This window comes from Cottoperca gobio, chromosome 17, assembly GCF_900634415.1.
Source record: "Cottoperca gobio chromosome 17, fCotGob3.1, whole genome shotgun sequence".
NCBI classification, from domain to species: domain Eukaryota; kingdom Metazoa; phylum Chordata; class Actinopteri; order Perciformes; family Bovichtidae; genus Cottoperca; species Cottoperca gobio.
In genome coordinates this window covers 19775002-19787058 of record NC_041371.1, presented here as the reverse complement: position 1 = coordinate 19787058, position 12057 = coordinate 19775002, and the positions used below count along the sequence as shown (strand labels likewise).

The following is a 12057-nucleotide window of genomic DNA, read 5'->3' as shown; positions in this document are numbered from 1 at the left end:
CACACACACACACTCACACACACACACACACACACACACACACACACACACACACACACACACACACACACACACACACACACAGATGCGCACACATAATTACACACAAATGCAGATGCACACAATATAGAACAGTTGTGAAAACACTTATATAAGTCAGAAATTCATGAAAACAATGCATGTTCCATCCTTTCATAACTTGTTCTCATCTTCGCACCGATAGTCTACAGTGGCTATGTTTTCGGACTCACACGGGGTTATATATACAGCATGATATATCACTGAAGGAGACATAATCTCACAATTGTACCTTTCGAAAGCATGTCATTTGATCCCGGTGCCAGCCTCCTTTAGCCAGGGTGTTGATGGTCATCTTGCGGGCTGCTTGGTATCATTCGACGGGACGGTAAAGTGCAAGAGACCGAAGTGCTGCCGGCGGGAGCGCGCTGCAGAGAGTGCACCACTGTTTTATTTTTTTCCCTGTCAAGCAGTCCGGTGCCTGGCGGGCGCGCCCCTGTGTAGATTAAAAAGGGATTACTGTGTGCCAAAGTGATTTTCAATATGATATATAGTTCCTGTACCTAAACGGAAAAAACGTTTTATATAGGTGTTTATATCTCTGTTACAGTATTTAGTATCTCAAAGCTTGCATCCCTTCTCTCAGTATTTAGTTTTATATGTATCTAGTTCACTGTGTAATTTACTTACTGCGAGCATTCTGAGAAACAAAAATCATACTTCAAAGCAGATCTTGCATGTAAATAATATCAATAACAAGAATCGACCTATACGATCATAAGAAAGCCAGAGACAGAAACATAAGGCCTTTTTGGGCGAAATAGGCAAATTAAAAATATAAATCTAGAGCAGAATGAATACAAACCCGTATAAACCTATGAATAAATAAACAAACTAACAAAGTATACTATTTGTGAGATGAGAAAAAAGTCGGATTTAATTAAAAAAAACATAAGTTATTTGTTAGTTAAACTAGGCTATTTTAAAAATGTAGAGGCCTAATAAATATATAATATATATTATGTAATTCTAAGAATAAAATAAAACATATTATTTAAATATGTCAAATAACTTACAATAATTTAAAGTCACACCGCTTTTTATGATTTTGATGCACCGCATACAGAAATAACAGTCCTTGTTGACATTTCAACTGACTCCGCTGAAAACGTCAATGGCATTCATTTTATCCCTCGCAGGTTTCCGTAGCAGCAGGAAGTGGTTCCGTTGTCGTTTTGAGACCATTCACTAGTCTCTTCGTCGGCTAATTTATTAAGTATATTACGAGCTTTTTGCAGAGGTAAGACCTTAACTAAATACATTTGTTTTCTTTAAAAGGCTCAGACGATAACTAACGCACGTAAGAGTTGTTGCGGGATACAAAACAGTCTTTTTAGCTAACCTTGCTAACACTAGCTGTAGCAGAATGGAGGTGACTGTGGAGCTTCTCCACCTTAAAATAGTTGAGTTACAGCTTGCAACACTGATACAACGTTATCGAAATGTAACGTTAAAACTCGACTTTGTTATTACTATTGTTATATTGGTGTTCATTGTACTGTCATTTCCCCTCATCCTTGTAGGCACAAGTAAACATAGGATCAGTGCAGTGTTGTTTATTGTAGTTAGTAACAGGACGTAATACACATCTCCGTCAAAGTTATTGCAACATCATGCCCATAAATTGATACTTTCATCTTTACTTTATGGGGGAACATGATGTTTTAAGCATGTTAAATGTCAAGTTGTGAGTTGATGTTGACTATTAATTATAACAGTTGAATCACCTATTTTGAAACGGTTCTTTAACAGGTCACTTTTGAACTTTGTCAACACAAGTTTTAAAGGTTTTAAATGTGTCAAATGTTGTATGGGTCTCTGTTAGGTGGTGATGGGCGACATTCGTCAGTCGTTACTGCCTCGCGATGTGCTGAGTGCAGCCAAGGAGCTGCTGTATCACCTGGACATCTACATCTGTAACCTGGTGCAGTCAGGGAGGCAGCCTCCTCAGGTCGACTCCAAAACCCAGGAGCTGGTGGAGGAGTTCATTCTGCATGCACCTAAGGACAGAAACACCCCAGCCAGGGTAAGACATGACTCTGAAATGCTTGTACACCAACAGTGTATAAACACACACACACATATGGAAGGCCAATAAATTGTCTGTGTTTTTCTTTCAGAGAATGAGTGCTATCCAGGAGCTCCAGCTGTTGGAGATCATGTGCAGCTGTTTTCAGGAGCAGAGCCGTGATACTGTCCGTCAGCTCATGTTCTCCGCCCTCTTTAGTCTCCAAGGCAACCAGGCAGACGAAAGTCGCATGGCGCTGTTGGGCAAACTGGTCTCCATGGCAATCGCTTTTGGCAGGGTTCCTATCTTGGAATGTGCTGCTAGCTGGTTACAGGTGAGGATACAAACACTTACATACTTAACTGCATTAAATGCAAAACATATCGTTTTCAGCCACTAGGGATCTCTCAATCAAAACAATAACAGAAGACGGATGTCCAGGAGAGGCTGCGAGCCGAGTTGCCACTAATGTTTGATCCAAACATTCAGGAGCTTTTTACTGTGTGCCGAAGTATTCGCGGAGGTCTCCTCCTCTCCCAAACAAACTGACAAATCGATAAATACACTGAATAAAGCAGTTTCTAAATAATAATCAGTGTCCTTTGACGCTGTTCGGTTGCCGCTGACGTTCGCTCAGCTTATTTCTCTGGTAACTTTAGATCCAGACGTCTGATGACTAAAATCTTTCATCCCATTAAAATATATAGTTAAAAACAACCAAGATCTAAAAAGTGTTTTGTGAAAATGTGGCTTGAAACTGGATAAAACGTTCAATTTATTACCGCTTCTGGCAGACAAGCACAACACTGACGCATTCGCAAAGGGGAAACGTCACCATTACAGACGACCAGATGAAAAAGACCGATTAACATTAGGGATATTTCTAGATTTGAAAATTGTCTGAAACATTTTGTATAATATAAGTACACAACTCCACAACATATATATAAAATACATCTAGTTGTTTTTACATATTTTAATTTGGAAATGTTACACATTATACTTTTTTATACCTTTTTTGTGTGTGTTTTAATACTTCCATTCAGTTTGAGTTTCAGACCTTGAGCGTGAAGCGAGTCCGATTTGGTAGACAAAAGTTCTGTGTGATATATTTCCACCCTTCAGAGCCTCTTCCATGTGTGGCCATGTGTTTGCGTACTATGGATGTACTAAACATGCCTCTGGTTGTGTTTGTGTCCTGCAGAGAACCCACCGTGTGTACTGTGTGCGCCTGGCTCAGGTGCTCGTAGACGACTACTGTAGTATGGTGCCAGGCTCGGGGCCCACCCTGCAGAACATCCACAGTGCCAGCCCACGCTTCTGCTGCCAGTTCATCACTGCTGTCACCACCCTCTATGACCTCACCACAGGTCGGTTAAGGCTTTTTGTTAAATGGCTTGCGCCTCGTTTCCACACAATTGTGTTTTGTGACCATAATTCTGAACGTGTACGGTGTACGCCCCCTAGTGTGAACGTTACCGAGACAGAAACAAGACCAATAGAACACAATAATAGAATAAATAAATGTTATAATGAACAACTTTTCTTTAACTTTGATTTAGGTGGTTGAGGCTATGCTAAGTTAGTTTTAGCAAAATAACATTACTCAAATTCAGAATGTGTTGAACTAATTTCTTTTTAATTATACAATTACACAATTTGACCATCAACTCATTCGCTCATTCTGGGATACGGTGTGTCCGGAATCTGCCACAAAAGTTGACATTTTTCACAAACTTGAGACAAATTCCAGAAAGGCAAAATAAATGATGGAAAACGTCCCTGGAATGTTTGTTCGGAATGTTTTGCATCCTTGTATCATCTGAACAACATCTTTGCGTGTTTGTGTTCAGAGGAGCTCACCCCTCCTTTAGAACTCCTCCAGATGATTGTGTCGTGGATCCAAGATGACCCTCGTCTAGTCCTAATCAACTTCCTGAACACGCCCCTCTCTGGCAATCAGCCAATCAGCTCACTTGATGTCACACCTTTAGGGGGGTTGATGCGCTGGTGCGTCAAAGCCCCCCTGGCCTACAGGAGAGACAAGAAGCAGGCGTTAACCAATGGCACCACTGAGAGTGAGCCAGAGGTTGGGCCTCTTTTCTCTGCGCTCCATCTGAGTGTCCTACAGGTGTGTGGAGATACATTTACATACAGTCCATATTTAAATGCACTATGCAAAACATCTCCAACATACACAGTGAAGATAATCAAGCCATTGTCTGTCTCCCGTCACATTTAGGTTCTCATGCTCTTGCCAAACATACTAAATGAGAAGGGGCTTTTCGGTCGCCTGGCGCTGCTCCAGATGGAGTGTCTGGCCTCACTGAGCTCAGACCTCTCCAGGCTGTTGGACCAGGCCGACAAACACACACACGCGTCATCCGCAGATTCACGTGTACTGTCTCAGCTGGCCCTGGAGCGGCTGGCACAGGCCCTGCAGGTGGCCATGGCCAATGGAGCTCTGCTCTGCTCGAGAGGTAAGATTGTGAACAGATGAGATGAAAGTGGTACAGACGTAGAGGCTAGAAAAGTGGATAGAGGAGAGGAATTAGATTTACATTACACATTCTTGAGACTGGAAATGAATTTGACAGATATTTAAATCCAACTCAGTGTACATGCTCTATTCCTCTGTGCTGTTTACTGCAGACAATGACATGCTGAGAGTTCACAAAGCACACATCCAATAACAAACACGAATAAATCATGATATTATTGCACTTATTAAAGCAGCATCTGTCATTTTAACTACATTTATTGTGTCTTGGGATACATTGTCTTTTTATAAGAGAGACCTTAATAATTCCATCTGTGTGATGGAGTATCATTAAACAAACTTTACCTAGTTGGAGAGTCCTCACTCTGCTATGTAATGTAGATCTGTGAGGGCTCGTACTCGTCTTGGTTGACCGTTAAAGTTCATTAAAATCAGAACGTATATACTTGAAGCTACACATTTCACACCCTGTTTGTATTTTTGTGAGTAAAAATGAAGCTTAAGCTTTATAGCATCACAGTTTCTTAGCTCGTGCATTTGCAGTTTATCGGGACTGAAACTGAGTTTACTAAGTCACTGCCTGACTTGATTGATGGTGATGTTCGAGAGCTTATATTCATGCTGCCTTGTCTCTGCAGAGGACCTGAGAACCATCTGTTCCCGCCTGCCACACAACAAGTAAGAACCATTATCTGTCTTCTGCCCATTGACCTTTTAAACGTTTCCATGGTTACCCGGTTTCGGCTATCACTATAGAGAAGGAGAGCTGCAGAGCTGCAGCCCCGGACCCACTGTCTGTCTTCTGTGCCTTCCGGCTCGCGAGCTTGGAGAAGGAAGTCACGTCTGAATCTGTGCATGACAGAGATGATCATTAGGATACGACAACATGCGTTCGTTACCACAACGTAGTTTTTGTAGGCAAACAAAAGGATATCGGTTTTTTACACCTGCTGTTCATGAATAGCGTTAACTAAGGGAATTCATTTGTAGCACACTTTTTAAATAACTTACATTTTAATCTCTGGGTTTGGTGGACATGTAGAGTAGTCCAGTGATACAGTATCAGATTTCAAACATTTTAACACAATGCGTATGTGTTATTTCTATAAGTTTTAATCACTTTGTGTCCTTCCTTTTTTCCCAGTTTGCTCCAGTTGGTGTTGTCAGGCCCAGTGATGTACTACAACAACATCCACACCCCTCCACTGGCCTTCAGCCCGCACGCAGCTCATTCCCCCATCGCCTCACACCCCACACACCCTGCACACACACCTCTACCCACCCACCCCTCCTCTCACCCTCAGTACCCCACTCAGCCTTTCATGACGGGGATGCCGTTCCCCTTCCGACCCAGCCACTAAAAGAGAGAGAGTGTGTGTGTGTGTGTGTGTGTGTGTGTGTGTGTGTGTGTGTGTGTGTGTGTGTGTGTGTGTGTGTGTGTGTGTGTGTGATGTAATGTGACGTTAATGAGCAGATTTGCTTCTGCTAAAAGTCTGTGAGGCTAACATGTTTGTCCAATAAATATTTTTTTTACCTCACACTTGATGCTGTTCTTTATACCAACCACATGTGGTCACTGTTGTCTGCAGATACAGAACACCAGCTTTCAGATGTCATGTACTCCAGGGTATCATTTGAATTATTGCAAAGTACAAGATGCCATGGAAACATAACTGCACAATCAGCACCCAGCAAGACTCCTGCATTAAAATGGATTACACATAAGGGAGCTGCAGAATGAATACTGAGCACAAAAGGCACACATATCTAACGGTAGACTGTTCACCTCTGTCCCAAACCAGCGCGGGTCTTTACGTAGCCAAAGATGTCTTTTGGAGCCAAGCCCTGTGAGCATAAGCTTCGCCCTGTTATTAGACAGATAACATATCGTTCATCTGCAGCACACCAAAAAATATACGTTCAACCCTCCCAGGACCCCAGCTGCTCTAATCCAGGATGAGAATTGCATCATCCATCACCCCTTTTACTTTCTTCTTCATAATCTACTTTGCTCTGCCTGTGCTAAGAAGGAGAGAGGCCTTTATATGAAAGAGTATGAGATGAGTGAAAATTAAATAAGAGGAAGATTGTTTATAACTTTCAGGACTTTCAATTTTATTCTCGAACAGCAAAATAAAACAAAATCTTCCACCTCTCATTTTTTGCCCTTGATGTCTGCCCTAATATTCTTCTGTACCTTTGTGTGCTCAGTAGTATTGCCACAATAAGAAATTACTACTTACTTTGTAGTAAAGTCTTACAATGGTGCAGCAGTAGGTACATTGTCTCTCACATATCTACAGTGGGATACTGTTAGAGGCTGATTGCACTGCGTTCTCATACTGCAGATGGTCTGTGGGCTTCCTCCCTGCAGATCTCATGGGTGGGACAGTGATAAGGATATCTTTTCTGGGAAAGAGAAGCATTGGCGTCAGGCTGGTGGAAGGCAGCAACAGATAATATTCTAGTGAAAAAAGGTGGGATCGAAGAGAGCGAGTTTGTGAGGTGACTCACTAAAGAGCGTGTGTGAGGGCTGTTTGACGCAGGCTTCATCAGGCCTACAGATCTTTCACATTGGTGTCAAATCACTAAAGACAGGAAATGACACATTCATAATCAACTTTTACTTTCCACCTTATACATGTGAAAGTTTTATGATCATGCGTGGCTTTCATGGTGAGATCGAAGCTCACACTTTATTCTCCTGTGCCTTCTATATGAATGTCTAGTTATTCAAAGAGAAAACAATGTTTTGCTTGTTTTGACACCAAACATGCAGGGCAGAGCAGGTTTTAGTCTGTGCACGATTATATGTGGTAATAACCTTCAGAAAGAATCTTGGTTTGGGTGGATTCACTTCCCCCTTGCAGGTGAACGTTGTGGTTGCGTAGGAGAGTGTGTGTCAGCAGCTGCAGACTCTTGGTTTCCTGGAGGAAAGAAAGAAGAAAAAAACTCACAAGGCCAAACACCAAATCTGATTTTCTAAAAACTCAAGCTATCCATACACCAGATGGTTGAACCTTCATTTCAGTCCCTCTGAGATGAACCATATCATTAGCACATGAATATCTGCTCAGCTTTTATCAGATGAATGTCACAAAGACGCTTTCAAACCCTAAAACTGATTCATGCTTGAAATAACACAAAAGCAGAAATAGAAGGAAGTATAAAACTACTTTTCACCAACTCCTTCCCCTTCATGTTGTCTTTTTGCATAACGCAGGTGTTCGGTGTTTCAACACCTGGTGATATTGAAAGTAGTTTTCTAACTGGAGGAGGAAAAATAATAAAAAACAAATCTCCTTCACCTGGCTTTGTAAGTGAATGTGGAAACAGCATAAGGTATCATTAACAGCCTTATTTAGTCCCATCCTACAACATAGGACTTTATCCGTGAAAGATTATAAGTCCAGCTGTGGTTACCGTGAGACCACCCTCATGTGCTTTTCTCAAAGAAAGGATCAACGCCACTGAGTTTACAGCCCGCATCCCGATCTCATTATTGACTTTACCTCAGAAACAAACAGATCTGAGTGTTCATTGTTTTTGAACAAGACACCAAACTGTTTTTTTAATGGGATTTAGAAGCATTATGGGAAACGGATGGCATTCCCTTCTCATACAGGTCTGAGCTCCTAAACTAAAATATCAAAGTGTAGGTTTTATTAGCAGTAGTACAGTTCACAGTCACATTGTGGTTGCATAAAAACCAGTGAACCATTATTGCTCAAGTTACATTAAATCACCATATCATCTTTGTATTACTTTTTGATAGGCATGCCTCCGCAGAACACAGAGCTGGAGCCATCAAGAGCCCCCCAAAGAAATGTATGTGACGCAAAGTGATGACCTTTGCCCCCTGTCATGTGACACTGGCATCCAAATGATGGGTGACACATGCAGGAATATGTTTGATGTAGCAGCTGTTTTTTTTCACTTGGCCTATGTGAAATTAAAATACTGAAACACTGAAACTAAAATACTGAAACTAAAATACTGGTGTGGTTAGCTTGTGTAGGACTAGCTGACGCTTGTGTATTTCACCAAGGGACCAATCCCTTTTATTTTAACCTATAATAAATACATCAATTATAAATGATTAGTTTTTATATATTTAATTGGAATTGTCAAAGTTGCTAAAGTTATCAGATAACGGTAGTGGAGTAAAAAGTACAATATTTGCTTGTGAATTGTAATGGAGTAGAAGTAGAAAGTAGCAGGTAATCGAAATACTAAAGTATATTACAAGTACCTCAAAACTGGACTTAAGTAAATGTTCCACAACTGCATCTCATTTAATTTAATGCCTTCAAGTCTACTTTCATGTTGCCGATAATGTTCCATTTTTATTTTATTTTTTTTGCCTTTATTTATAGAGGTAAGAAAAATCTCATTGAGACACAAGGTCTCATTCTCAAGAGAGACCTGATCAAATGGCAACAGCACCATACAAGTTACAGACTTACAGGACACTAAACACATTTGTGTTGACACTGTCACAGCGGCGTTACTGAAATGATATATTGAGCTTCATAGTTATACAGTGGTGTTGTACTGGACTGCTTTGTGTTTAGAGGTGTTTTCAATATTCGTCACCCCTCAGGTATGTAAATGGAAAGGACAAAAACACCTCTCAATATAATGTAACCCTGTACAACAACACTTTTAACTATGACCTCAGTAACAAACATATCAGTAAATTCAAACTTTTTAACGTGAGCAGTAAATCAGCTGCATTGGAGTGCATTAGATTGTACAGGTGTAGCTAATGAAGTGGGCGCACATCTTGAAACGGGCATTGCACTAGTACTTATAATGTGCTCTATCATTATAGTTATAAGCACTCTTAAATATACATAATGCTTTATACTAATAATAATAACACATTATAAAACATTTTATAATGACTTATTAGGTCCAGTATCATAATACTTCATAATTGCTGACATTTTAGATTCAATGATTTTTTTACCTAAAGCTAATAATGACCACTTAGAGTAGTTTATAATAATATTATAATGCGTCATAGCAGTGATTATAATGCATAATAAAATTATTATAATGCATTATAAGTATGCTTATAATGCATTATAGACATAGGCGACATAGACAGTGTTACCAGAAAAACAAATACAATTGTGCTTCTACATCCAACAGTTAAATGATTACGTCTACTAACTGATATTTATCCACAAAAGGGGAACTAAGGTGTTGCACGAGGTGTTCCTTAAATATTTCAGCACAGTGGTCTGGTCTTGCAGCCTCCTGACTCGGTGTGTGCATACTGCAAATGTGTTTCTTAGTAACTTGGAAAGTCCAGAACCACCTGGACCTAGCATTATCATATGTTTTTCCCTGAGAAACATTTCCTGTACTGTTTTCGCACAGTTGGAGTATTGTTGCTGTGACGTGACTGACATCTGCTAGCTGAGAGGTCCCCTGTAACACATTTGCCTCAGAGTTAACAATTCAACCAAACAAGACAGGCGAAGGCATTATTACCTGCTGCTGCCACATCAGAGTGTCGAGTGATGATTACACAGAAAATAAAGATTAATTCACTCTGCCGACAGTCTCTATGGGGACTTTACATTCTTGGCCTGCGATCGCATGAAACTACAACAACGACTCACCCTGAAAAATGCTGTTAAACTGTCCAAACTCTAAATCCTTTCGAAAAAAGGACAGAAATAAATTACCATCATGTCCACTGTTTTGTTAAGCAGGAGATATACAGTAGCTTTATAAGGGTAAGAACATGCATACTGTAAAAAAAATAAGGTGGTTGTTGTGGTAAATGAAAAATATAGATCTTCTAAGTCACATTAACTCTCCATGTATGTCACCTGAAAATTTCAAAGCAATGAAAGTGACCCAAACTGTGGGAAACTGATGCTGTGGGAAATTTATTAAAACCTGAGCTCAGACCTCCCAATGATATGGTTTGCACAAAATATACGTTAGCAGCTTGGCACCAGGCATAAACATGTAATTACTGCAGATACCCAAAAGAGAAATTATAGGGACAGTCACACAACCTTACTAAGGCTGTTTGGGTTGAAGAATCAATAATTAAAAGTGATGGTAAATAAATCGGATTGCAAAAGCAGCAAAACATCCACCTGTTTACCAAGATTTACTAATAATTTACCACCACTGACGCCTGATTTGCATCTGCCCACCACAAATGCCCAATCCCAGGAGCTGCTGATTTGTCAACACTGTCTGCATGGACATAACAGCGGGTGATTTAATAACCAGATTATCGATATCGTCTCCTTTTCAAGCTGCTGGAACAGGAGTTGTGTGTTTTTCTGTTATGTATAATGTAACCTCTGACTGAATAATTTTTCAGAATTGGCTTCAGTAACAGAAGGCTGAGGTTTTACAAATCATGCACATCAAGCTTTAATTGTATAATACTTGTGGATAATAGAAAAAGGAGCCAAAATAGTCCTAGACAACTTAACTGGAAACAATCTGTGCGTCTGACTTTGTCAGCACACTAATGACCAAACTAAATAGGCCTGCACTCACTTTCCTTTCCTAGAGCTGATATTTTCACAGCTGCAGCATAAAGAAAACTCTATTTGAGTCTGAAGAGTGAAGTTCTCGGCACACTGATGTTATGTTTGTTCTCATTTCAAGGCTACAGATGGAAGTTGCCGATCTGTCTGGGACACACTGGGAGTCATTCAAGGTAATTCACAACTGAGATGAACCCTATGCTTCATTCCAAACTAAAATACTGGTGTGGTTATAAGATTTATAGTTGAACTAAAAACGTTTGTCAATGATATGCAACATGAACTATAAACATTTGTACATTTTTGATTTAATCAATTCATCCCTCATGCTATCGCTGTAATATTCATATGCTTTATAGAGTATAATTCCTATGGACACATTTAAGTAAAGCCATCAAATAAATGTAGAGGAGTCCATATAGTAAATAGAAATATAGTGTGGGAGAGGTATTTAGTAGCACAAATCGGAAATATTCCATTCGGAAAACTTCTGAACTTGAGAAATTGTAGAATACTTAGGTACTTTGCACATCTGACAGTGACCTTTCTGTTTGATCTCAAATAGAGCAGTACAGTTTAAATTATATTACATTTCATTTGAGCTGAGGCTTTTGTCCAAAGCGACATACAATAAGTGCAAACAATCATGAGGATACAACTCCGAACAGCAAGAATCTTGCAAGTATATTAGCTTCAAATAGGTGTAATTAAAGTTATATTCTCAAATGTATAATTAATTTCAAACAGCTTACTTCTTTATTAAAAATGAGTCCAAACAATTGTGGTAAGAAAAAGATTGCCCCTTCTTATGCATACAGTACATAAACCATACTGACTTGTCAAAAAGCACGTGGAGCCCTCAGACACAGCTCGAATAGGACATGCAGGATCTCGCGATGATTCATTTGGCGCGATAATAAGCCGTTTAGGAAGTGACGTTCTGG

At 40.0% G+C, this 12057-nt stretch overlaps 2 protein-coding genes and 2 long non-coding RNA genes across 5 annotated transcripts in view; 1 reads left to right on the top strand and 3 right to left on the bottom strand.

The window, feature by feature from the left end:
* Positions 1–471, bottom strand: part of rgs11 (regulator of G protein signaling 11) — an 8798-nt gene extending 8327 nt beyond the window's left edge. Inside the window, exon 1 of the mRNA XM_029453784.1 lies at positions 311–471. Coding sequence (XP_029309644.1) covers positions 311–373 — 63 coding nt within the window. The 5' untranslated portion in view covers positions 374–471. The remainder of the gene's footprint in view (positions 1–310) is intronic.
* Positions 472–1187: 716 nt separating this feature from the next.
* Positions 1188–6124, top strand: ints15 (integrator complex subunit 15). The gene is made up of 8 exons (XM_029453785.1): positions 1188–1318; positions 1904–2104; positions 2199–2420; positions 3291–3456; positions 3940–4217; positions 4329–4566; positions 5225–5264; positions 5731–6124. The coding sequence occupies exons 2-8, from the start codon at positions 1910–1912 to the stop codon at positions 5945–5947; spliced, it is 1356 nt and encodes a 451-aa protein (XP_029309645.1). The 5' UTR covers positions 1188–1318; positions 1904–1909; the 3' UTR covers positions 5948–6124.
* On the bottom strand, positions 3048–5868 carry LOC115022707 (uncharacterized). Its single transcript, XR_003833945.1, has 2 exons — positions 5298–5868; positions 3048–4611 (listed from the first exon to the last, which is right to left on the bottom strand). It is a non-coding gene; the product is annotated as an uncharacterized LOC115022707 (long non-coding RNA).
* Positions 6125–6756: 632 nt separating the features above from the next.
* LOC115022708 (uncharacterized) lies at positions 6757–11985 on the bottom strand. Of its 2 annotated transcripts, XR_003833946.1 has the most exons (4): positions 11866–11985; positions 7411–7513; positions 7101–7174; positions 6757–6995 (listed from the first exon to the last, which is right to left on the bottom strand). It is a non-coding gene; the product is annotated as an uncharacterized LOC115022708 (long non-coding RNA). The 2 variants fall into 2 exon arrangements; XR_003833947.1 differs by lacking the exon at positions 7101–7174.
* Positions 11986–12057: the final 72 nt, after the last annotated feature.

Bases quoted from the DNA above. Each gene is read 5' to 3' on its own strand.
- ints15 (XM_029453785.1), top strand. From the start codon at position 1,910: ATGGGCGACATTCGTCAGTCGTTACTGCCTCGCGATGTGCTGAGTGCA. The intron at 3,457-3,939 runs GTCGGTTAAGGC...GTTTGTGTTCAG, and splicing joins CCTCTATGACCTCACCACAG to AGGAGCTCACCCCTCCTTTA. The intron at 5,265-5,730 runs GTAAGAACCATT...CTTTTTTCCCAG, and splicing joins TCCCGCCTGCCACACAACAA to TTTGCTCCAGTTGGTGTTGT.